This window comes from Ambystoma mexicanum, chromosome 5p, assembly GCF_040938575.1.
Source record: "Ambystoma mexicanum isolate Mex_15411 chromosome 5p, UKY_AmexF1_1, whole genome shotgun sequence".
NCBI classification, from domain to species: Eukaryota; Metazoa; Chordata; class Amphibia; order Caudata; family Ambystomatidae; genus Ambystoma; species Ambystoma mexicanum.
In genome coordinates, this window is record NC_090930.1 from 1,198,824,107 (window position 1) to 1,198,848,614 (window position 24,508).

The following is a 24,508-nucleotide window of genomic DNA, read 5'->3' on the forward strand; positions in this document are numbered from 1 at the left end:
GCCATGTCATTGACTCTGCAGTTGTTGCAGACTCTTGGTTAAGGCAGATGGAACCTGAGGCTCTACTCATGAGGCCGGATCTGGTGAAAGCCACACAATTTCAGCCAGAGGTTCCGTCCCAGATTCTGGATATGCCTTTTTATGGGCAGGATCTTGTCAAGAAAATCGATAATGTTTTGCAAGGATAAATGTCTGATACAGATACAGCAAGGCTCATAAGCTCCCTATGAGATGGGGACCGACATGCCTTTCCGCACTTTTAGAGCAGCACCAGCAGATTCTGCCCATCTACTTGTAGGAGCTATGCCTCCAACCATGTGAATCTATGAAAGAGCCAAAGATGGATAACTTATGGTTTTATTCCCTAGCGTCATAAATTACTGATTCTTTGTTTTTTTTATATATTGTCTATTTATGTTTTAGAAGGTTTCAATGTTTCAACAAACTGGTGATGGAAACCCCACTGCCACCCAGAATCCAGAAACAGAATGTTGAGTAGAAATCCAAGATCATCTACAAGCCAAGGAAGCAATACAAGCCAAATTAATACTTGTCAGAACATCTACTTCCACTTACGGATGCATCAGCATCTCTGGCCAAAGAACAAAGCAACTTTGTGGCACAAGAAGCATCCTCACCCCAAGTCACAATAACTTGTATTGCAGAACAACCGTGACAAACAATACCCTGCTGCAAGAAACCCACAGGATTATGACACTGCAATAGTAGAAACACATGTACTGACGTGAATGAACCAGAAATCTTTTAAAAATTTACACAAAGAATTATCTGAGACACACAAGGAGCCATATTATGCAAAATGTGCATGGTGAACCTGACAGCCTTAGGATAAAAGTATCCTAGAGGATACTGATAACAAAAAATCATTTAGAGGACGTATATGTTTCATCTCTGAAGACGTCATGGTCGAAACCTCTTTGGCGGTATGACACGTTTGTGAAAGTTGAAGAATACCTTCATACCTCAAATCAATATACATGTTGCAACTACCCAACATAATGGCAAGAACACTGGCGACAAACAACAACCTTTTAAACTCAGGAAAGTATCAGCAAGTGCTAAAGGACGAGCACTCAGAGATTTCTACTTATGCCAATGTAGCATCCGTGGCAGTCTTTCCTATCCTCGATAAAATGTTGCTCTTCAGGAACACCAGAGACTCTAAAAACATGCAGAGAGCCCCCATTCAACATCTGTGACTTCATCCAGTTACTCCTGATTTTAGGAGGAACCCCATTGTTAGGCAGAAACCTGTGCAGTTCCCTCTGGGACCACTGCAAAAGATTTAGGACTACAGGTGTTTGGCAGTAAACCCACTTGGTAGCAGTCTGTACCACACAGATTCACTTGGTAGCTGTGGCTGAGCAGTCAGGACACAGATTCACTTGGTAAGTGTGGCTGAGCAGTCAGACTTCCCTCAAGAAGAGTTAGGCAGAATACAGAGTATTCACAATAGGTCAAGAGCACACAATGGAACAAGTAAACACTGACCAGGGCTTGGTGTAAAAGAGATATAATTATTTATTTAAAACCACATCTAGAAAAACACACAGGCACTAATAGTAAGCAATTCAAAAACACGGTCACTAAAAGATATACACTCCCTTAAAAGAATATTAGACAAGTCTTAAGTAAAGCCCCACTTATTTTCAGACAGCGGTGAGCGCTTAACGTAGATGGCACTCTAATAGTTCGTTTTTAAAAAGGGAGAGAAAAGCAGAGAACAAATTGAAACAGATCTCAACACTTTTACAAGAACATAGCAAGAGAGGAAGGCAAAGTGAAACCGTGAATTCAGAGTTATTAGGCCGGATCTGCTTTAAGAGGATCCAAACGAAATGTGTCCAAGGTCACACGGTTGCAGTGCATAAAAGTCTTGTAATTGTTCAAAAAGAAGTTGAATCAAAGAAAAGGGACCAGTTAGAGGGTCAAGGCGGCCAGCCCAGTCCAGAAGGTTATGGAGTTATTATTACCCTGTTGCAATCTTTAGAAAGGGAGGCCTGGCGGACACGGTACCTTGAAGTGGTGAGAACGCTCCAGCGGGGGCAGTTGTTCCTGGCAGCGGGTGCAAGTCGGTGCTTCGTCCGGAGGAAGAGAGGATCTCGTCGTGGAGGAAGACAGGGGCCTGTTGCACTGCCAGGGAAGAAACCAGCCGCGGAGTTTCTCAGGTACAAGGAGCGGTCCTTTGATTCACGGTTCAGTGGTGAGTGGCTATCCGGCCGCCGGGGTGCTTGGCACGGGCAGTTCGACCACAAACCGGGCTGGGGTGCGAAGAAAGAAAGGTAAACTGGTTGTGCCCACCAGTCAGGGGAAGAAGCCTCTCCAGCCGGGAGATCTTCTCTGTCGTCGGGAAGTGGCGAGTCGGTTCCGCAGGGCTCCACCGGTGGTGTCGCCGTGGTAGGTCGGCTCAGCTTCTCCCTCGTCGGATTCTCAGGTCCTGTGGCGACTTCTGAAGTTCCAGTCCCCAAAGCCCTGCTTTTATGCAGAAAACCCCCATTCACTCAGCCTAGCAGTCACTCAAACATGCTAAATGGTGAGCCGGCCGGCTCACCACTTGGGCCAATCACACAAGAGTGCGACTTGAGTTACCACGGTAACTCAGTCCAGGGTGCCTAAATCCCCTCCAACACCCCCTGTGGTACCCAGACAGAGTGGCACCACTTTTGGAGGCTTCTGTGGAGAAGCCCGCCAAAAAGTGGAACAAAGGGCTCGACTTGGGTTGGAGTCACAGAAGAGAACACAAACGCCATTTTAGAATCGAGTCTTGGCAAAAAATACCAACCGGAGAATTAATATTAATTAAATAAACCGGCTGTATGTTCGAGGCTATAAGAATTAAATAATGAAAGCTGGTAGCCTCGAACAATGGGAAAACCCCATAGGAAAATATTTGCGGTCGAATATAAAAAGTAGTTTCCACTGCCACCAGCCAAAACTCGATCAGGGGGGACGTAGACGTGCCCCCTCGACTAACAGACCCCGGGGCAATCGAATTGAACCGACCAATACGTCCACAATATGATGGTTTATACTGGTTTCTGTTAATAATTTGGGACTAGTTAAGCCAATGGTGACTTTACATGCCCTGGGAGACAGTAGTCAGTCCCAGGGTATGGAGTCTATGGTGGGGTGTCACTACGACACCCCTGTGTTACTGCACGGAGGGTGCTGTGTAACACACATAGGAAAAACACATGAGACCCTATGGAGTAAAGGACCCCAAAGCCCATAAAACACATTACCAATCAAAGGAATACCATTAATCATGTCCAAGAGTGGGCGAAAAAGAGTCTCACTCTTGGCAGGAGGAAAAAAGCAAACTCCAGAAATCCAGCAAAGCTGCTCACTAGGTTAGGAAATTCAGCCTAAAGAGAGAATTCTCCCTAACACTCGCTCCCCCCAGACTAAGGGACAGGAGGATTTAATCCACTCCTGGATGAACCTCATACCTCTAGTCGATGAAATACATCCTAGAGAGTCCATCAGCCTTTTGATGGTTACACCCTGACCTGTGCTCAATGGTGAAATCAAACCCTTGAAGGCAGATTGACCATCTCAATAGTTTTAGATGTTCCCCTTTCATTTGTATTAACCATCTCAAGGGTTGGTGGTCAGTCTGAATGACAAAAGTAGAACCATACAAGTATGGCCTAAACTTCTTCAGTGCCCACACAATAGCAAAGCATTCTCTTTCGATTGTTGCCCACCTTGTCTCAGGATCCTTCAGCTTACGGCTGATGAAGAAAATGGGGTGCTCCCTACCTTTCCCATCCAGTTGACTGAGGACTGCACCTATTCCTACATTTGAAGCATCAGTTTGCACAATGAAAGTTTGGTGATAGTCAGGAGCTCTGAGTACTGGGGCTTGGCAAAGAGCCTTTTTCAGGGTTTCAAAGGCCTGATTGCATTCCTCATTCCATCTAACCTTTTTAGGGAATTTTGGAGAGGAGATGACATTCAGTGGAGAAGCTATGGACCCATAGTTCTCAATGAAATTCCTGTTATACCCAGTGAGACCTAAGAAGGCTCTCGCCTGGGTTTGAGGAGTAGTAGTTGTCCAATTTTGCACAGCTTCAATCTTACTGGGCAAAGGCCTTATTTCTCCACCTCCTACCTCATGTCCAAGGTAGACCACTTTACTCTGTCCAATCTGGCATTTACTTGCCTTTATGGTCAGATTGGCCTTTCCAAGAGCTTGCAAAACATATCTCAGGTGGTCCACGTGTTCCTCAAAGGAATTGCTGAACACTGCTATGTCATCCAAGTATGCCATGCAGAAGTCCTCCATCCCATTCAGAACCTGGTTTACCATCCTTTGAAACGTAGCAGGTGCATTTTTCAATCCAAAAGGCATAACCTTAAACTGGTATAAGCCAACTGGGGTGGAAAATGCAGTTTTCTCCTTGGCATGGTCTGTCAGGGCTATTTGCCAATAGCCTGACGTCAAGTCAAATCTGCTGAGGAACTTGGCTGCACCAAGTCTATCCACCAACTCATCTGTCCTTGGCAAAGGGTGGGCATCAGTCTTAGTGACTGCATTAAGAGCTCTGTAATCCACACAGAATCTAAGTTCTTTAGATCCTGCCTTTGGTACTAACACAACTGGGCTAGACCATGGACTAGTAGAGGGCTCTATTGCCACGAGATCAAGCATCTTGTTGACCTCAACTTTGATGTGGGTTCTTACATTCTCTGACATTCGATATCCTCTGCTTTTGACTGGCAGACAGTCACCAGTGAATATGTCATGCTGTCCCCAAGGGGTCAAGCCTGGTGAAAGTGAGAACAGAGAGGCAAACTGATTCAACATAGATTTGCACTCTTCCTGTTGCTCAGGTGTCAGATTTGAAGAGAGATTTACTCCTTCAATTTTTTTCGTTTAAAGGTAAGCCTCTGAGGAGATCAGGAAGAGCTTCACTCTCTTCTTCCTCTGATGATGCTAGAAGCAAAGCTCCTACATCTGGTCTGGAGACATACGCTTTTAGTCTGTTGGTGTGGAAGACTGTTGGAGCCTCCTTGGGGTTGCCCAAGTCCACCAGATAGTTGACCTCTCCAGGTTTACCCACAAATTTGTCTTGCAAGGCCCTCTGCCTTGTGGGAATCATAACGAGAACTAGCTGGTCTTGAGTAAACTCAACCATGTTAGCCCTTTGGTCATGCCAGTGCTTGACCAATGCTTGTCCAGTTTTCAAGTTATCACTTGCTTCTGCCATCATTTGTGACATTCTCCTTCGGAGACCTATCACATAGTCAGTTACTCTAACTGGCTTGGGGGAAGGAGCACTCTCCAGCCCCTCCTTGATCAGAGCCAATGGACCTCTGACCGGATGACCATAGAGAAGTTCAAAGGCAGAATAACCTACTCCCTCCTGATGGACTTCTCTATAAACAAAGAGAAGGCAGGGCAGTAGAAGGTCCCACTTTCTTTTAAGGGGGTCCTCTAAAGCACCTATCATGCTCTTCATGGTTCTGTTGAACCTTTCAACCAGTCCATTTGTCTGAGGGTGGTATGCCGTTGAGAACTTGTAAGTAACTCCGCAGGTTTTCCACATGGCTTTCATGTAGTGGGACATAAAATTTGACCCCCTGTCAGAGATTACTTCCTTAGGAAACCCAACCCTGGTAAAAATACCAAGGAGGGCCTTAGCCACAGCCGGAGCTGTAACAGTCCTCATAGGAATTGCCTCAGGGTATCTAGTAGCATGGTCTACTACAACATGTATAAACCTGTTGCCTGAGGAAGTTAGAGGATCAAGGGGACCAACAATGTCAATCCCTACTCTCTCAAATGGGACTCCCACAACTGGGAGAGGCACTAAAGGTGCCACATTCTTGGAGCCAACCTTACCAGAGGTCTGGCAGGTGTGGCAGCTCCTGCAGTATTTATCTACTTCGGCCCCCATCTTTGGCCAATAAAAGTAGAGTGAGAGCCTTTCCTTAGTCTTCTTGAAACTCAAGTGACCAGCCAAAGGAATCTCATGGGCGAACTGCAAGAACTGTGGTCTATTCTCTTGGGGTACTACAAGTCGTTTGTTGTCCCCAGGTGCAGACTGGGTTGGTTCACTGTAGAAGAGGCCATCTTCCCAGTGTAACCGATATTTCCCAGGCTCTTGCCCTTCAGCCTGAGCATCCACCTGGTGGCGAAGACCTTCCAGAGTTGGACATTCTCTCTGTCCCCTACTGAAGTCTGCCCTGTTGGGTCCACCTTCTGCCAGTAAAGACTGCAGCTCAGGATGGTCAACAGGATCCAGATCTCCAATGAGTTCCTGGCCTTCTACTAGCTCTTCTGCAGAGTCTAGTTCAACCACACAGGGTTGTACTTCCCTCTCAGCCTCAGCTGGAGGGGGAGTTACTGGTGTAACTTTGGACAACCTAGGGGAAGTCTTTGTTGGCTGCACTGGAGTGCTGGCTGTGAGGTTCTTTTTAGAAGTTTTAGGTTTCCCTTTTTCTTTTATTTTCTTAGAGACAGCAGCTGACATCTCCAGTGGAGCAGGAGTGATCTCTTTCTTCATCATCTCCTGGGGAGTACCTCTCATGGTTCTCTCCCTTGCAGGTCTGGTGAGCTCCTGTAACCTTTTACTAGGAGGTCTGTGGATGTGTGACACTACTCCAAGAGTTTTCAAGTCATTACCCAGCAGAACCCTTCCTGGCACCTCACTTTGTATGCTGACAGGTATCTTCACAGTCATGTCATTACACTGGATGAGAACTGGTAATTGGGGAAGCATCTGCACAGGCCCTCCAGCTAACTTGGTGAGGCGTTTGGGTGCCTTAGCAACATCCTCAGCCTGAAAAAACGATTTGTCCACCACAGTTATGCTGGCCCCAGTGTCCCTAATGGCAGGAGTCTCCTGACCATTCACCTGGACACTGTCCTTACAATACTCTTTAGTATTATCTGGGATAGAATTATAGACATCTAAGTTCTGTTGTTCCGACAGACCCAGAGACACTAAAGAAACAGTAGCTGAGACTCCAATGGGTTCATCAGCCAGTAATAGAAAGTTTCCACTTGCCATTTGGACTTCCTCCTCTGGAGCGAAGGCTAAGGAAACAAGTTGGACCCCTGAAGGTTTACCCTTACAACTGGGATCTCCTTTCACATGGTCAGTAGAGCCACAAACAAAGCATTTACTGAATGCTTTCTGGAATGGTGGCTTGTTCTGACCTCCTTCTGGTTTGGCACCAGGAGGTACACTAGCCTGATGTGGTTTCCCTGGTGGCTTACCCTTTTGGTTCTGTTTGGGGCCCTCTTTGGAATTGGAATATTTAGAATTCTCTTTGGAGTCCTTCTTTGGCTGTTTCCCCTTATCCCTTTTCTGAGTAGCCCCAGAATCCTTGTGAGTGGCCCGGTTGGCAACCCACAAGTCAGCAGCCTTAGCTAACTTCCTGGAATCTAATTCCTTTGAATCAGCCAAGTGCTGTCTGAGCTCAGGAGAGCAGGCATCATAAATTGACTCCAACATTACAAGATTCTTCATTCCTTCATAAGTGTTAACCCTGTAACCCTTAATCCATCCCTCTAAGTTATTCAAACTTTCACTCACCCAGGTAGCCCAAGGGGTACCATCATGCTTTTTGAGGGTCCTAAAACTCTTAAGGTACTGGGAAGGGGTCTTCCCAAATCTAGCTATCAAAGATAGCTTCACACATTCATAATCCTTCTTATCCACCTCCCCCAACTCCATTACCACATCAGTTGCAACGGGGGGAGCCTAGAGAACAACCAGGGAAGTAACTCATTCCCTGTGATGTCCTGGAGCCCATGATTATACTCAAACTTCTTCAACCAATCCAACACATCCAATCTAGGTTCATACATACCCACTAATTCTTTAGGCATCCGGGGTCTTTTGGGACTGGAACTCCTAGAAGAACCAGAGGAGAGAGAAGCATTTTCTACAGACAACTTTTTCATTTCTAATTCATGGTTAAGATCTATTTCTCTGAGTCTTAACTCAGCTTGCTTCTGCTCAGCCTGGGCATTCATTCTTCTGAACTCTAGCTCTTGGCTTCTTTCAGATTGAGCTAAAAAACATTTGTACTCTAATTCAAGCTTCATTTTCTCGTGTTCAAAATGAGCAGGGTTACATGTGGGACCTGGGATAGGCCCAGTAGGTACAGTAGGTAAGGCAGACAGAGGCTCAGAGTGGCTAACTTCATTAGGTTCACTTTCCTCTTCTGACTCATTCTCAAGACTTTGATTCAGATCAATACCATCACTGTTTTCTACATTTGCTGGGGGGGTAGATTCCTCTGCTCTGTACCACCCAGACGTTGGTTTTCTAACAATCTTTCTATAAGTTCCATTTTCTTGCCCTTCTCAGAGAGATTCTTATGTCTACACAATACTTTTAAGCAATCAGCAGTTTTGGCAGACAATGATTCTAGGGTATAACTCTCCATAGCAGACATAGTTAGAAAAATCAGCTTTTTAGTGCTAAGCTCTGTGGTTAGTTGTCCTAAAGTGTTCAACAAGCACTCTAAAGTGTATACTCAATACAAATCCCACTGCTGTACACCAGTGTTAGGCAGAAACCTGTGCAGTTCCCTCTGGGACCACTGCAAAAGATTTAGGACTACAGGTGTTTGTAACGCTCACCTGATTCCCGTAGAGGCGCCGGTCTTGACTGGGCGTATACTGTATCTTCAAAGGTGATGTGTAACACACGGCTGGCTCTTTGGGCTGGACCTCTGTGCACTGTATGTCTGACTCGAAGGGTAAGATGTCTGCAGATAGAAAATATGGGATTAATGAACTGGGTTATTGAATGTCTCTCTCTTCTTCCCTTTCTCTTCTCCTGTAGAACCCCAAAGGTTAACGCTCTCACCTTAGGTAAGTGAACGCCCTGCTCTCCATCTGCCTCGGGGCAGGGTGCTGTAACCAGTTTCTTCACTGGATAAGGGGAGCAGGCCTCTTGACTTCAGAGGACTGCTGTCCGTCGTTTACTGCACGAACGGTAAGTTTCGAGTAATTCTAATGTCTTTAAAAGTCTTTAGTAATGATGTCTCTTGTTTTGCAGGGTTCCGGCGATGGGGGATGACGGGCTGAAGTGAGTTGAAGATGGAGACCGTGTGATGAATAGAAGCGCCTGGAAGCACGTAAGTAAGCGCTTGTTGCCTGCTTCACGATGCGCTCTAACTGTCTTTTTATTTTGCAGGTACAAGTTCGGAGCGGCTGCAGGGTGCTGGAATACCCACTGGGTTAGATGTGGAAAGGAGTAATGGCACGTGAGTATTAAAGTTCCCCAATGTCTTTAAACGCACCTTGTTTTGTCTTTCAGATGCGGGATGCAGCGCCGAAGGCCTCCGGAGCGTGCAAAGAGTTGGTAAGCTTTTGTCTTTCAGATGCCGGAATGCAGTGCGAAGACCTCCGGAGCGCACGAAGAGTAGGTAAGCCTTTGTCTTTCAGATGCCGGAATGCAGCGCGAGGCGTTGGTGACAGCCGATGGACCAGGTAAGTGAAGAGCTGTCACTGAAGACCGTAATGCTAACCTGTTCTTTCTTGTCTTTATAGGTGTTGCTGAAGACTGGATTCAGGGTGGTAAGCCTTTTTCCTTAGGCCCAGGATCAGATGCAGAAGACACGATGAGCGTTCTGCTGCAGAGGATGCAGAATAACGCAAAGCAAGATTCATCCATCGGGTGTGGTTTAAATAGCCTCCTGTAGTGCTTAGGTGTCTCCTTCCACAGCCACGCCTAGGTAAGAAAAGAGTTCCTGCTTTCCAGAAGAGTTCCAGTGTTCTGAACCTAGGGAGTGGCTCCTGCCCCACCCAACAGGAAAAGTAGTTCCAAACAGAAGAGGATCAGAGGCTCAACTGGCAGGCAAGTAAGCAGCATGGTCTGATGCAGGTAAGTCCACCCAAGCATTATGAGCCCGGCGCTTCCAGCGCTGGGACTGGGCATATTTATGAGCCTGGTGCCACTGGCGCCAGGACTGGGTCCAAAAGGTCCCAATTGGGACTGGTTGGCACTCGGAACCTGGGTTATGGATCTGCTTCCAAGGGAGTTGGGAAAACCCTGACCTTTTGGAAGCAGAGATCATGACAGTACCCCCCCTCAAGGCCCCTCCCAAACCGGGCTTCTCCGGGGGTTTTGGCTTGTCAGGAAATGTTCGGTGAAATCTTTTGATTAGGCGAGGAGCGTGGACATATTCAGCAGGTTCCCAGGATCTCTCTTGGGGGCCGTAGCCTTTCCAGTCAATTAGGTAAAATAGTTTAGATTTGGAGATCTTGGAGTCCAGAATGCTTTTGACTTCAAACTCGAGTTCTCCATCAACTAGGATGGGTTTTGGAGATTTAGTTAGTCGGGTTTGAGGTTGCACGGGTTTTAATAGAGAGACGTGGAAGACCGGATGTACCTTCATGTGCGGGGGCAAGTCCAACTTGACCGCTACTGGGTTTACTATGGTAGTGATGGAATAGGGACCAAGGTATCTTGGGTTGAATGTGCGTGGCCCTTTTAGAGGTAGATATTTGGTGGATAACCAGACTTGATCCCCTACTTGATATTGAGGGGCTTCCTTCCGATGTTGATCTGCTCCTTTCTTGTATTGTTCTTTAGCCCTTTGAAGGTGAGAAACAGCTTCCTGAAAGGCTTGGGTGATTGTAGAATGCAGGTAGTCTACTGCTGGTGTTTCAAGATCTTGGAGGGGATCCAACTCCGAGGTTCGAGGGTGACTGCCGTATAAAAGAAAAAACGGGGTTTTCCCAGTTCCCGAATGGACAGAGTTATTGTAGGCATATTCGGCTATCCAAAGGATGTCTTTCCAAGTTTTTTCAGTTTGTTGCAGCATGCAGCGTAAATACTGTTCCAGAGTTTGATTGGTCCTCTCGGTTTGTCCGTCGGTCTGAGGGTGGTTACTGGTCGATAGTCTCACATCAATTTGAGCCGACCGACAGCAACTTCGCCAAAAATGAGAAATAAATTGACTACCTCGATCCGAAATTAGAACCGAAGGAAAACCGTGCAGTCGGACGATGTTTTCGAGAAATTCTCGGGCCAGAGTTGCTGCTGTTGGCAAGCCTTTGAACGGAATGAAATGCGCCATCTTGGAGAATAAGTCCACGATTACTAGAATCGTATTGTATCCGGAGCATGGAGGTAGATCAGTGATGAAGTCCATAGAAAGCGTATGCCAAGGGCGAGGTGGGATGTCAATAGGGCGTAAGAGGCCTGCTGGTCTTTCCTTTTGACTCTTGTTTAGGGCGCATACTCCACAGGACATTATAAAGTCTCTGATATCTTTTTTCCAAGACGGCCACCAGAAGTAGCGCTTGATCTTTTCTGAGGTCTTGGCCATACCGGGATGTCCTTCCATTAAAGAATCGTGATAACAAGAGATTACTTTTTTTTGTAAATCTGTGCTGGGCAGGTATAATCGTTCTTGGAAATACAATAAGTTGTCCTTTACTGCAAAGTCCTTTCCCTGCAGATGCCAATTCTGTATGTCTGCTGGAGTTACAAGTTGCCTGGCTTTATCCTTAACTTCCTCTATGGATTGTGTGGCGATTACACCCAGAATTCTTTGTTCGGGAATGATTGGTACAGGTTTAGGGTTGATCAAGTGTTCTTCCACTCCCATCCGAGAAAGGGCATCAGCTTTACCGTTTTTTGTACCAGGTCGATAGGTAATTATGAAGTCAAACTCGGCAAAGAATAATGCCCAACGGAGTTGTCTAGAGGATTGGGCTTTTGCGGTTTTCAAACATTGCAGGTTTCGGTGATCCGTAATCACAGTAACGGTGTGTCGGGCCCCCAGCAGATAATGCCGCCAAGCCTTAAAGGCAGACTTGATAGCCAGAAGTTCCTTGTCAGTAATCGTGTAATTGATTTCAGGAGGCGAGAATTTGCGGGACCAAAATGCCACGGGATGCAACTGATTGGTTACCGGGTCCTTTTGTGATAGAACTGCCCCCATGGCAAGGCTTGAAGCATCAGTTTCCACGATGTAGAGGAGTTCGGGGCGAGGGTGTTTTAAGATTGGTGCAGAGATGAATTTAGTCTTCAAATCCTGGAAAGCTTGTTCCGCCTCGGTAGACCATTCAAAACGTTTGTTTTTCTTTAACAAGGCAGTGATGGGCTGGACTATTCGAGAAAATTCGGGGATAAACCTGCGGTAAAAGTTAGCGAAGCCTAACATGCTTTGCACACCTTTTACGGAGGATGGTGATGGCCATTTGAGAACTGCATCGACCTTCTTTGAATCCATACGCACTCCGCTAGGTGATAATATGAATCCCAAGAATTCAACTTCAGTCACGTTGAAAACACATTTTTCCAACTTAGCGAAAAGTTTGTGTTGACGCAATCTTTCGAGGACCATTTTCACGTGTTTCCGATGTTCAGATTCCGATGAGGAATAAACGAGGATGTCGTCAATGTAAACAACAACACACACATCTATGAGCTCTCTGAGGACATCGTTCATAAAATATTGAAAGGCGGCCGGGGCATTGCAAAGTCCGAAGGGCATGACCTGATATTCAAATAGCCCATATTTGGTGCGGAAGGCCGTCTTCCATTCATCGCCCTCTTTTACTCGTACCAAGTGGTAGGCTCCTCTAAGATCCAGCTTTGTATATATGCATGCTTTTCTGACTTGGTCCAGGAGTTCAGGGATCAAAGGTAACGGATATCTATTCTTGACGGTGATCTGGTTCAGGGAGCGATAATCTATACAAGTTCTAAGGTCTCCTTCCTTTTTTGGAACGAAGAACAAAGCTGAAGAAGCAGGGGACTTGGAAGGACGAATAAACCCATTTGCCAGGTATTGATCCAGGTATTGTCGAAGGTGAAGGTTCTCAGGCTCGGTGAGGGCATAAATTCTACTACAAGGAGGAGTAGATCCAGGTATCAGGTCTATCTGGCAGTCATAAGACCTATGAGGAGGTAGAGAGTTAGCCTGATCCTTCCGGAAAACATCTTGATATTCTAGGTATTCGGGAGGTAACTGGGGAGTCTCTGAAGAAATTGCTGCCAGTGCAACACCAGGTGGAGGGTGACAAGTAGAGACACATTCTGGAAACTGGACCGTTCTTGCTCGCCAATCGATCAGAGGATTGTGTTTCTCTAACCAAGGTATTCCTAGAATAATCTGAAACTGAGGAGCCTTGATCACATCGAACACGATCTTCTCATGGTGTCCATCTTGACTTACTAGCGTCACTTCTTGAGTGGTATGCGTTACTGGTCCGGAGGCTATCTCCGTTCCATCCACCGTAGTAATGACGTCCTTTACAGCCTTGGGACAAAGAGTTAGATTCATCCTCAAAACCATTTCATGATCCACATAATTGCCGATGGCACCGCTGTCGACGTAAGCTTCAATTGCATGTAATCGATCCGGATTATCAGGGCTAATGAGGACCATAGGTATCACGAAATGCGAGGTCACGGAACTGGTTTTCACGCTCGGCAAGAGGACCTCTATTCTTGTCGGGCGAGGTCGTTTCCCTGCTCAGAGTTTGTAACTTTGGTAACTGCAGCTCCTACTGCCTTCTTGGCAGGTTTCACCGGACAGTCTCGAAGAAAGTGCCCTGAGTTTCCGCAATAGAGGCATAATTGCAACTGTTTTCTCCTTTCCCGCTCCTTTTGTGTTAGAGGACCTTTCAGGCCCCCTATTTGCATGGGTTCCCCGGAGTCTACTCCTTTGGAAGGAGTCGGCGGTTTGGAAAATACTCGAGCATCAAACTTGGAACGATCAGCCTTCCTGTTCTGCAGTCTGTGATCTATTTGAACGACTAAGTCTATATAGTCCGAACAATCTTGTGGGGGATTCACTACTTGGGCTAACACATCTTTGAGCTCTCCACGTAGACCTCTATAAAACAGCGTAATCCTTTTGTCCTCAGGCCATTGAGTTTCCACTATCAGTCTGTTGAAAGACGCAATATAAGCCAACAGGTCTTGATTACCTTGTCGCAACGAAAGAAGCTCATTGTCCAAGGCCTGCCCCTGTGAATGTCTTGCGAACAGTTTTTCCATACTGAGCTGAAAAGCTTGAAAATCATGGAGGACCGGATCATCTTGATTTACTAGAGGGATCGACCAGTCTGCCGCATTGCCACTAAGGTACGAAAGCTACTTTAGCTTGATCAGTTGGAAAGGCTGCTGCCCGGCATAAGAAATGCAACCGGCACTGATTGATAAATACTGCAAACCTCTTTGGGTCACCAGAAAATCGTTCGGGCGGAGCCAGAGGTACATTCCCAGGTAGGTTGATCTGCACTGGATTCATAGAGGATGTAGAAGGAAGATTTCCCCCAGATGCGGGTAACGGGGTCTGCCCGGCTTGTGACTGTAGCAATTGTCTAGCGAGATCATCTGTTCGCTCCTTGGAAACCAGCTGCGGAGTTTGTCAGGTACAAGGAGCGGTCCGTTGATTTGCGGTTCAGTGGTGAGTGTCTATCCGGCTGCCGGGGTGCTTGGCACGGGTAGTTCGACCACAAACCGGGCTGGGGTGCGAAGAAAGAAAGGTAAACTGGTTGTGCCCATCAGTCAGGGGAAGAAGCCTCTCCAGCCGGGTGATCTTCTCTGTCGTCGGGAAGTGGTGAGTCAGCTCCGCAGGGCTCCACCGGTGGTGTCGTCATGGCAGGTCGGCTCAGCTACTCCCTCGTCGGATTCTCAGGTCCTGTGGCGACTTCTGAAGTTCCAGTCCCCAAAGCCCTGCTTTTATGCAGAAAACCCCCATTCACTCAGCCTAGCTGTCACTCAAACATGCTAAGTGGTGAGCCGGCCGGCTCACCACTTGGGCCAATCACACAAGAGTGCGACTTGAGTTACCACGGTAACTCAGTCCAGGGTGCCTAAGCCCCCCCCCCCCCCCGACACCCCCTGTGGTACCCAGACAGAGTGGCACCACTTTTGGAGGCTTCTGTGGAGAAGCCCGCCAATAAGTCGAACAAAGGACTCGACTTGGGTTGGAGTCACAGAAGAGAACACAAACGCCATTTTAGAATCGAGCCTTGGCAAAAAATACCAACCGGAGAATTAATATTAATTAAATAAACCGGCGGTATGTTCGAGGCTATAAGAATTAAATAATGAAAGCTGGTAGCCTCGAACAACGGGAAAATCCCATAGGAAAATATTCACGGTCGAATATAAAAAGTAGTTTCCACTGCCACCAGCCAAAACTCGATCAGGGGGGACGAAGACGTGCCCCCTCGACTTACAGACCCCGGGGCAATCGAATTGCCCCGACCAGTACGTCCACAATATGATGGTTTGTACTGGTTTCTGTTAATAATTTGGGACTAGTAAAGCCAATGGTGACTTTACATGCCCTGGGAGATAGTAGTCAGTCCCAGGGTATGGAGTCTATGGTGGGGTGTCACTATGACACCCCTGTGTTACTGCACGGAGGGTGCTGTGTAACACACATAGGAAAAACACATGAGACCCTATGGAGTAAAGGACCCCATAGCCCATAAAACACATCAACAGTCAAAGGAACACCATAAATCATGTCCAAGAGTGGGAGAAAAAGAGTCTCACTCTTGGCAGGAGAAAAAAACAAACTCCAGAAATCCAGCAAAGCTGCTGGGGGACTCACTAGGTTAGGAAATTCAGCCTAAAGAGAGAATTCTCCCCAACACCCATATAGCCACAAGTAAGAATCATGCCTGAGCAGTTTAATGCCACAATCAAGAATACGGTAGAGAGTGCCCATCAACATCAAACCTGAAGTTTGATCAGCAATCTCAAACAAGTACCCCACGGCTATAGATATAATCTCACACAGTTCAAAAAGAAAACTGCAGGAAAAAAAAAACATCAAGACATCTTCAGACAAAACAAGCACTAAAATATCAACTATCAGCAAAAGTGGGGAGTTTTTAGTGCAGACGAAAGAAACCAGGAAGTCTTGCTGAATATTCAAAATGGCACATCTGGCGGTCACCACAGTAAAGGGAATTCTGGTCACTACTGAAATAGCAGAATGCACAGTGACGAGAAACATATGCAACTCTAGGAAACCTCACTGAGCAAGTATAGAATCATGTGAAACAAAGAAGTAGTCATGAGCCATCTAGAAAGCTTACTCTGTCATGGACCATCAGATGGCCATAGAGAATAGTTGAACAAATGTGAAAGGAAGACAGTGAAGAAAGTGGGGTATGTGAGATATTGAATCGGAGGTAGCGTGGTTGTCCACTTAATTGAACAGAGAGGAGGAACAGGACCCCAAGATCAGGTGAATGGATGGCAAAAGGAAATGATTGAGGACAGTGAGTTGGGGAAGATTAGCGGCAGGGGTGTGCAGCATGGTCAGGGAATCTCTAGTCAGAAGTAAATGTACCTAAACAGAGTTAATAATGGATGCACATACCTTGATAGTCTACCTCATCAGATGAATGTCTCCAATTTAGAAAGTGCTTGCAAATGGCAATAAGCGCCCCCCTGAAATTGTGTTTTATATTCAACCTCTGGATGGCAGGTTTAACACACAATAAGGAGTAATTAATAGACTAGGAGATTCCCTTTAAGGGAAAGAAGTATGTTTTTGCTTTCTGTGAGGAGCCCCTGCCAACTGACTGGGGCATGTTGGGGTAAGCCAGGAGATCTTCTAACACAACCTCCTGGAACCAGAATTACGTAGTGGCTGGAGGGCACCGGACCAGTGGTCACGTCACACTGTACCCCAAGGTGCAGGTATGGGACTTCATCACAGCTGGTAATAGCTTTATAAACACATGGCCTTGCAGATTCAGGGGACGACCTGAAGAACATCAGTAGCCTATGTCCTTGTTTACCTCTCAGGTTGTTCTATGTTTCGTAAACGTGAAGAACAAGGGAAGTGAACTTAGATATGAACATTAACACCATTCTCACCGTCTCATCCAGATCTGTCAAAAGACATTTTTTAAGGCTACATGTGCATCAAAATGTACACTGTATGCTTGACAAACATGTTCATTGTTACATATAGAAAATTCCTGACAGACGAATCAGACATACAACAGCACTTAATATAGTAAGTAGGAGAAATATACCCTGTGCTGAGAAGCAGGTAGGAGGCCATCAAGGAGAGAGCTATGGTGAGCAGCCGTTGGAACAGCAGTGTGGGGCTCAGAAGAGGAACCACCAAGGAGGAGCCTGAGGAAAAAACAAATGAAAACATCCCACGTCATCACAGATGAAATGTTACCAAGTGGTACCCCCACAATGCAGAGAGCAGACATTAATTTAACACCTCCTGGTACACGCTGCTATTACTCTGTGCACCCAGGGCATGCTTTTTCTATGGCCGACAAGATTAGAAAAGCAAGTATGGTTTTCATGTGGTGTTCACGGTTATAGCAGGTTGTGTGAGGTTATGTATGTCAGTAAACAAGCCCTCATTAAAACAGACAGACCTTCTGCAATTCTTGACTCACACAATAGGGCAAAGCAGCACAGTCTCCGTTAAAGGCAGGCAGTTATAAAATACCAGAAAAGGGAGATATAATTGCAAAGAAAATGACTGTGCGCCTTTCAATGCTGGTGTCATGCTCTCATTCTTCAGCCCCAGCTGGGGGACAGCAGGTAGATTCACTGACTGAAGGCTGTTTCATAAATTATTAAATACGATCATTCCTTGCTGTAAGCACAATGTTCACCGGTGTACGTCTTGCAAAACAATATGTCCAACAAAGAGGAAACATCTTTTTGGTTCTGAATCTTTTATGATTCCTTGGCATTCGCAACCTTCAGCCCTTAGTCGAAGGTGATGCATTCCACACTGCTTATGATAGCCATCACATATTACAAAGAACCTTACCGCTGGACGAATATTACACATCTCATTGGAATGGCAGTTTAGCTGCCCCTTGTGTCACCCGGGGTTAGGCCCCATGTTTCCTCCCTAGTGACAGCTATTGAAAGCTTGTTTTCTTTGTGGTGTCGACTGGATGAGTTTTCCCTTCACCCTATTCCTTGGTCTACACCTCCACTTACTGGATCCCACAGGTAAAGTATGTGGATAAAGGGAGGGATTAATTGCTGGTGTTAAACCTTTCTTGTAATGATTACTATCTTTTCTTTTGCAGCCACGGGGAATCCTGGCAGTAATCGTCATCCATCATTTTCCTCTATTGATTGGCTAGCAGTGCAACATTTCGTTTCCTCTGGCTGGTCCACAGAGAAGAAGGCCTACCTGTTCACCTGGGACTGACAAACCTAACACATAAATAGTATCCATCGTTTAGTAGAATCCTTTTCTACCTCACAGATGTTCAGTTGGGAGACAAGACCCAGTACAACAACAGTGCTCCCTGTGGGGCCTTTGAAGAGTTGTAGTTATTGGACACATTTATTTTATTTCATGTGGCGACGAGAAGCAGGATCTGTGACGAAATTACAGATCATAGACTTTGGACTGGGCTGAAGGGATGCCCTTTTTGCCTGGGGAAGCCTCTCACTCCATAATGCCAACCCAGAGACAGTACATGGAGCGACACCTGCTCCCCACTATCAGGATAGGGGATTTAAGCAAGGATCTACACAGACAGCGATCGAGACCCACAATCACATACCGCAAGCACACTTCAAAGGAGAGAAACAATACTAAGGACATGGAATATACCATGGCAACAATCATACCACACCAGAGACGGCCGGGTGAGAGGGACAGATATGGGACCAGGAGGCAGTAGGTCAAGGGCGACAAGACACTTAACACAGGGAACCATGGCAGGACCTGGCTGCTGCCATGAAACTGCTTCCTGAATGGTCTACCTTTCCAAGCTTCAGGTAACAAAAAATCTTGCTGACGTGAACTAGAAAGAGAGTGCAAGAGGCTAGCTGGAAGTCATAGTCTCGGGTCTGCTGGGATGAGCAAGTACACCAAGGGAAAATAAAAAACCTTGCGCCTTCAAATTCTGTGCCAGGAAGACTCCTGAGAACCCCAAGCCAGGAGGGCTTACCAAGAGACTCTTGGGAAGACGCTCCTAAAAAGTCCAACCCATGAGTGTTTGTTGGGAGACAGTTGCAAGATGACTCTTGATAGACCAGAGCTAGAAGTGATTGTTGAGAGATTGAATCAGGTTGGTTCCATGAGAACCTGGAGCCAGGAAAGCTCATGGAGAATCCAAGCCAGGAAGGCTCTCTGGAAATCCAACCCAGAGGACTCGTTAAAATACCTAAAAGTCCACAGGAACTCTTGGTGAATCTGAGAAGTGAATTAGCGCAGAACATTGTAAGCCTCCTTTGGAGAGAGGGTGGGAAAAACATATACCGCATGCTTGAAATCTGCCCAGAATAGATGGGAGGGAATCAACTATCACCTCAATGCCAGACAGCCGCTGCCCAAGCAGGGACAGTGTATATTAGCAACCTTTATGAAAGACCCTGGATTGCGGGCCAAATGTGAACTGTGATTGACATTGTGTATTATGCATTCAAGGCAGCCAACCCTGCACACTTTTCACCATGACTTTTGAAATTTGGCACCCTCAATTGTACTATAGATGGGGGTTTAGGCTGGCCTTGTACGACCAATTCTTTTTTTTAAACTAAAAATGTATCTTTTCACCCCTGGACCCATCAATCCCTCCCCTTGCCATGAACTTGACCCTGGACACTAAAGATAAGCATTAGGATATGACTCTAAGTTTGGCCGCAATGAGAGCCAAGTCTGTTCCAAGTGTTACCGTTTAATATTGCCTCGAGATATCATACTTCCCTTTCCCCTATCCCTTCGTTAGTTTATCTTGCTTAAGTTATTTCCCTTCCCCCCTCTTTTGTCGACTTGTGTCCCAGCCTCAGTTGCGTGTTGATTATCCAAATCGTATTACTCAGATGTTTGAAATTTGAAAATAAAAGTATTAAAAAAAAAGAAACTGTCCATCCAAATACCCTTAGTACTTGGTTTCTGTTGTCCTCTCTGGACCTCTGTTAGCCTCACACCTTTTATGGGGTGAAATATCATTGTTATAGACTAAATAAAACTTTTTCTTTGAACCTTATTGAGTGTCGAGTCATCAGCAAATCCTGTGGGAGACCTCACAGGTGACTGGTGGCAGGTAAAGAAGTAGTGCAGCAAATGATGGCTGTCATGTGCAGCAGCTCTGAATGCTTTAGCAGTGAGAGAATTGTAGGGTGGTGAACAGCACTGCATTCCAGGCTGTGTCACCCACATCATGATTGGTCAAACGTACCGTGCCATGATTAGGACCAGTGGGGGGGGGCTCCTGAGCAAGACTGTGGCAGACTCTCTGACACACAGTGACCTGAGGTGCTTCTACATTCCACATGGAGCACAGAGTGCATTGAAAGGCAAACATTTGTTTGTAGGAGCCTGTAGTGAGTCAATCTAGTGCTGCTGGTAAGGATTCGATGAACAGACACTAGACTGGGCTGAGGCACAGTCAAAGCAACACAGCCGGCGTCTTAATGTGAAATAGTAAAGATAATATAAGTTAAACCAACAACCTTACATGCTTCGAGGACACACTTAGCACTGGCCAAAGGGATAGCAACTGGCATCAGTCAAGAATGTGACTGAAAAATATATAATATGGACACATAGTTGTGCTTTGTTTCGTTCACCAGAGCCAACAGTCTGTTACTCACAGGAGGCAGGCCACAACAGCAATCATGGGCGTATGATTTCTTCTGAACCACTTTCATATAGCAACACCATGTGTAGTGAAAATGACCTGTATGCCTCAATACATTTTGGCCTTGGCATTGGCAGCCTCAACACCTACACACCTTGGTCCGCGGGCTAGGACAAACACTGGTGTTTGGGTGCTTCGAAAAGCATTACCATCTGCATACATTCGGGTACTAGGTCATGTATAGAGATGGAACGTTTGTGTGTCTCATCGTGCACCTTTGGAAATTCGGGCCCTGAATAAGGTATCAGGATGGGAACTGCAGGTGCTGATCTAGAAGATACAGGTATAGTTCAAGAAGCAAACATGAACAATAACACTCAATCTCATATGTCACTTTCCTGCCCATACCAGGAGAATCCGTGATAAAGTGGAAACAAAGGAGCGAAGGCTTTGGTCATTATGTGACTGCCACCTGTGGAACACATGTCAGCTTGGATCGGAAGAAGTCACTTTTAGTGAACTGTTTGGGGACGGGTGGGCAGGAAATTATCAAGAACCTGACCAGGCTAGGGAAGGAGGTATCAGCAGGCTTCAGTGAACATGAAATAAGAATGAAGAAACTGTACAAACCTTGTGAGGTAAAAACCAGTGCAGTATTAGAGAATTCCCACTTCATGTGAGGGTGCAGTAGAAGCACATCTCCATCCCGAGGGATTTAGCATCTTCTTGCACGTTGTGTATGAAATACTGATGGAGAAATTCCTGCTTCGCTGAAGATAGCAAAGCCTGAGAGAGATTATGGCTGAAGGGGGATTTTAGCACTTGCTAAAAGAATAGAACACAACATATAGTGTGCCAGTGTAAGTAAAAAGACAAGTGCAACACATTGGTGCCCTGCCCAACATTCAGGCAATTCAGGTCCTCCTGAAATCAGATCCAAAAAAGGAATGGAATAAAGCTCGTCAAGCCCAGGCTCCAGAAAGGGTTCAAAGTGGATAAGGGATTATACATGTGACAGAATTTTAAGCAAGGAATATTGGACCATGAAAGTGTTGGTGGTAAGGGCAGGAGACATGCCTTCAGTCCCTAAAATCTTCATAGAAGTAGAATTTGGTGACCTATGGATAGATTGAATAATAGCTGTTAAACATATGTTGTATGACTTTTCTGACATTACTTGTATGTAGAGAGAGCTCCGCTATGGCCAATACTGATGCCATTGTGTTGGTCTCTCATAACAGCATCAGGAGAAGGTGCTGATCGAGCAGTTTGGGGAAGGAGATATTAACCCCCACCAATCCTGCTGAATTACAAACAATGGGCCCTAGAACACCAGGCACCAATAGAGGTACAGGTTGAATCTGTATTTGAGGTTCTTTGCTTCATCAAAGATACTTTTTGCCAATCCACACGGCTATCACAACCATCTTTGCTCCTTCAGCAGGTCTCCCTCACCCACCGAGAGGGAACATGCTTTACAACTGCACTAATACACCCTTTCCACATAGACAGAGTAAGATAGGGCTATGAATAGGGCCTCTGCATTGAGCTTGAGAGCAGCTGTTCTCATCCTTTCCCCTTCCTTGAGCCTGGGTTGGCAGTTGCGTAGCGGAGATACTCGGCTGTCTTTGAAGGAGGGAGTGGCTCAGATGCCTCCCGAACAGCAGAGACCTTATGGGGTGGAGAATCTCCACCATCTATATCTTGTGGGAATGAGCTAATGGATGTTGAGTAGCCACATCTTTCCCTCAAGTGTAGCTGACAATTGTATTAGTATTTGGACTCATTACTGGTGCTCTGAGGAACCCAAGGATGTCGGTCTAACTACTGTTCAACATTTAGGGATGCACCCTGATGTTTGCCAGTAAAAGTGGTTTCAGGGATTGGGAGATGGTAACGGCGTAACCTGTACAAAATAGTGTGCGTGGACAGGCATGGACAGAAGGCGCTGGAGTTGTCCCAGGGTTGACATAGGAGTCGTTAGGGGTTATTTGAATAAAACTATGCTTGCTGTTGCCTGCTTGGCTTAATGTTATTTGCTTTCTTTAACAGTAATAGGATGTCACAGGTCCCAGAGAGGATCCACTGTAGGCCAGAATGCCCTTTGTAGTTCTAGAACCTGGATGTTCCATGATTTGAGTGAGGTGCAAAATTTAGAATTAGAAAATGCTGAATTCTAAATGGGCCCATCGGTCAAATCATGACCCCGCCATCCACCATCTCCCCTACTTGCCTGTTGGCGGCACACCTCATTGTGTGCAGACTCCTCATCCCTCTACAACGCCGGTTCCCTTCACTTACATGGATGGGAACCAGCGCCGCCGGGTCCTCTTATTTTCTCTCTTTCTTTTTCATCTAACTTTATTTTCTCAGGAGTGGGGGACACCCATGCAATCCCTGGTGCCATAATAGCGAACAAGGCTTCCCTTGTTCATTATAATGGTATGGAATGGGATATTTGTTTGACATTTTCAGCTGTTCGAAAATTTAGTTCAGCTGGTATTCAAAAAAATCTCTCATTCTTTTTATTTTAATTCAAACAATTCTATGGATACCTAGAACCCATCAGAGTACAGGTAAGAGCCTGCCAGGGGGAGGAAGGAAGGCCAAATTCACAGAGGGGTTTAGAAGTGATGTGTACAGTTACTCCAAGAGCGAAAAGTAAATGTGAAATCCAAGGCAAGGTCAGGGCAAAGAGCTCCATAACTGGAAAAGTGCTAAGTAACCAAGCACCACCCGCGCCTAAGAATAATGAAGAAGGTGCTGTCGCAATACCCCTACGGCAAAAAGTAGCAATGTGGGGCAAATTAACATGTTGGAACGAAGTTTGAAAGAAGATGATGTCGTTTTAGCAGGAGAAGGTACAGATGATGAAGGGAAGAAAGCAGTGGTAAATTTGAATGGTAAAGGGGTCCCCATGATTAATGATTCTGGGGCCAACTATCCATGGAACCATAGTAGAACAGAACATATGACAGAGTGTTTTCAGTCATTAAGCTGTTAGACAAACATTAAACCAGTTGTCGGTTAGCACATACAGTTTGTGGGGTGGTTCTGGGACGTATTCCAATTTAAAGTGGGCCAGTCGCAGGACAGGGTATACATCTCAAAAAAGGTTCACACCACTAAAGTGCTAGATAAAACCAAATTTGACTGGAAATAAAACTAGACCCACAACCCAAATGAAGTAGGTATTGAATGTCAAACTATGGAAGGGAACACAACCTCTCCTTGGGTCCCTGCAACCCAGTCTCTCTCTCCCTCTTGATTTCGCTATAGGTTCCTAACTAGGGGAACTTCTCTTGTTCCTTCCAACCCTTTACTACACCCCCTCACCTCAAGTTCGTTCCACCACCTGCCCCAGGTTTCCTCTTGCATATTTTCTCAGACTCCTCTTCCTCCAGTTCTATTCTACCCACAATCGTCCTTTCGTCCCTCCTCCCCTCTCCAACACTTGGTGATTCTCGGTTTCAAATCTCCAGGCCGATGACCCCTTTCCTTAACCATCTCCTTATTGTTCACCACCATCTCTTTAGGCACCTACATATTAAGGGCTGGCTACTTTATCCCCTCCTGTTTAGTCCATTGCACCACCTCCTCCACAAAAAACCTCAGCAACCAGAGCTAACTTTGCAATCTTTCTCTTCCAACTTTCTGAGTCATCTCTCAACAGCCTCCTGAGTCTCTACATCCCCAACCATATGTGTCTTTTCCTCCCCAACTTCCTGGGCTTCCTTACCACAGCCTCCTGGGTCTCTCTCCTGTGTTTCCCTCCCCAGACTACTGGGTATCTCTCTCCACAACCTCCCCAATCTCGCTCCCTTCCCAACCTCCTGGGTCACTCATGCCCTAGCTTCCTTGGTCTTTCTTGGCCCAGCCTCCTGGGTCTCCCTGTTACCCAAATAGTAGGTCTTTCTCTACCAAGGCCCCTAGGTCCTTCTCTCC

The 24,508-nt window shown here is 46.1% G+C and overlaps 1 protein-coding gene across 3 annotated transcripts in view; it reads right to left on the bottom strand.

The window, feature by feature from the left end:
- PIGN (phosphatidylinositol glycan anchor biosynthesis class N) overlaps window positions 1–24,508 on the bottom strand; it is a 1,975,532-nt gene that overhangs the window by 434,962 nt on the left and 1,516,062 nt on the right. For all 3 annotated transcript variants that reach the window (XM_069613664.1, XM_069613662.1, XM_069613663.1), the window contains one exon: window positions 17,018–17,120. In XM_069613664.1, coding sequence (XP_069469765.1) covers window positions 17,018–17,120 — 103 coding nt within the window. The remainder of the gene's footprint in view (window positions 1–17,017; window positions 17,121–24,508) is intronic.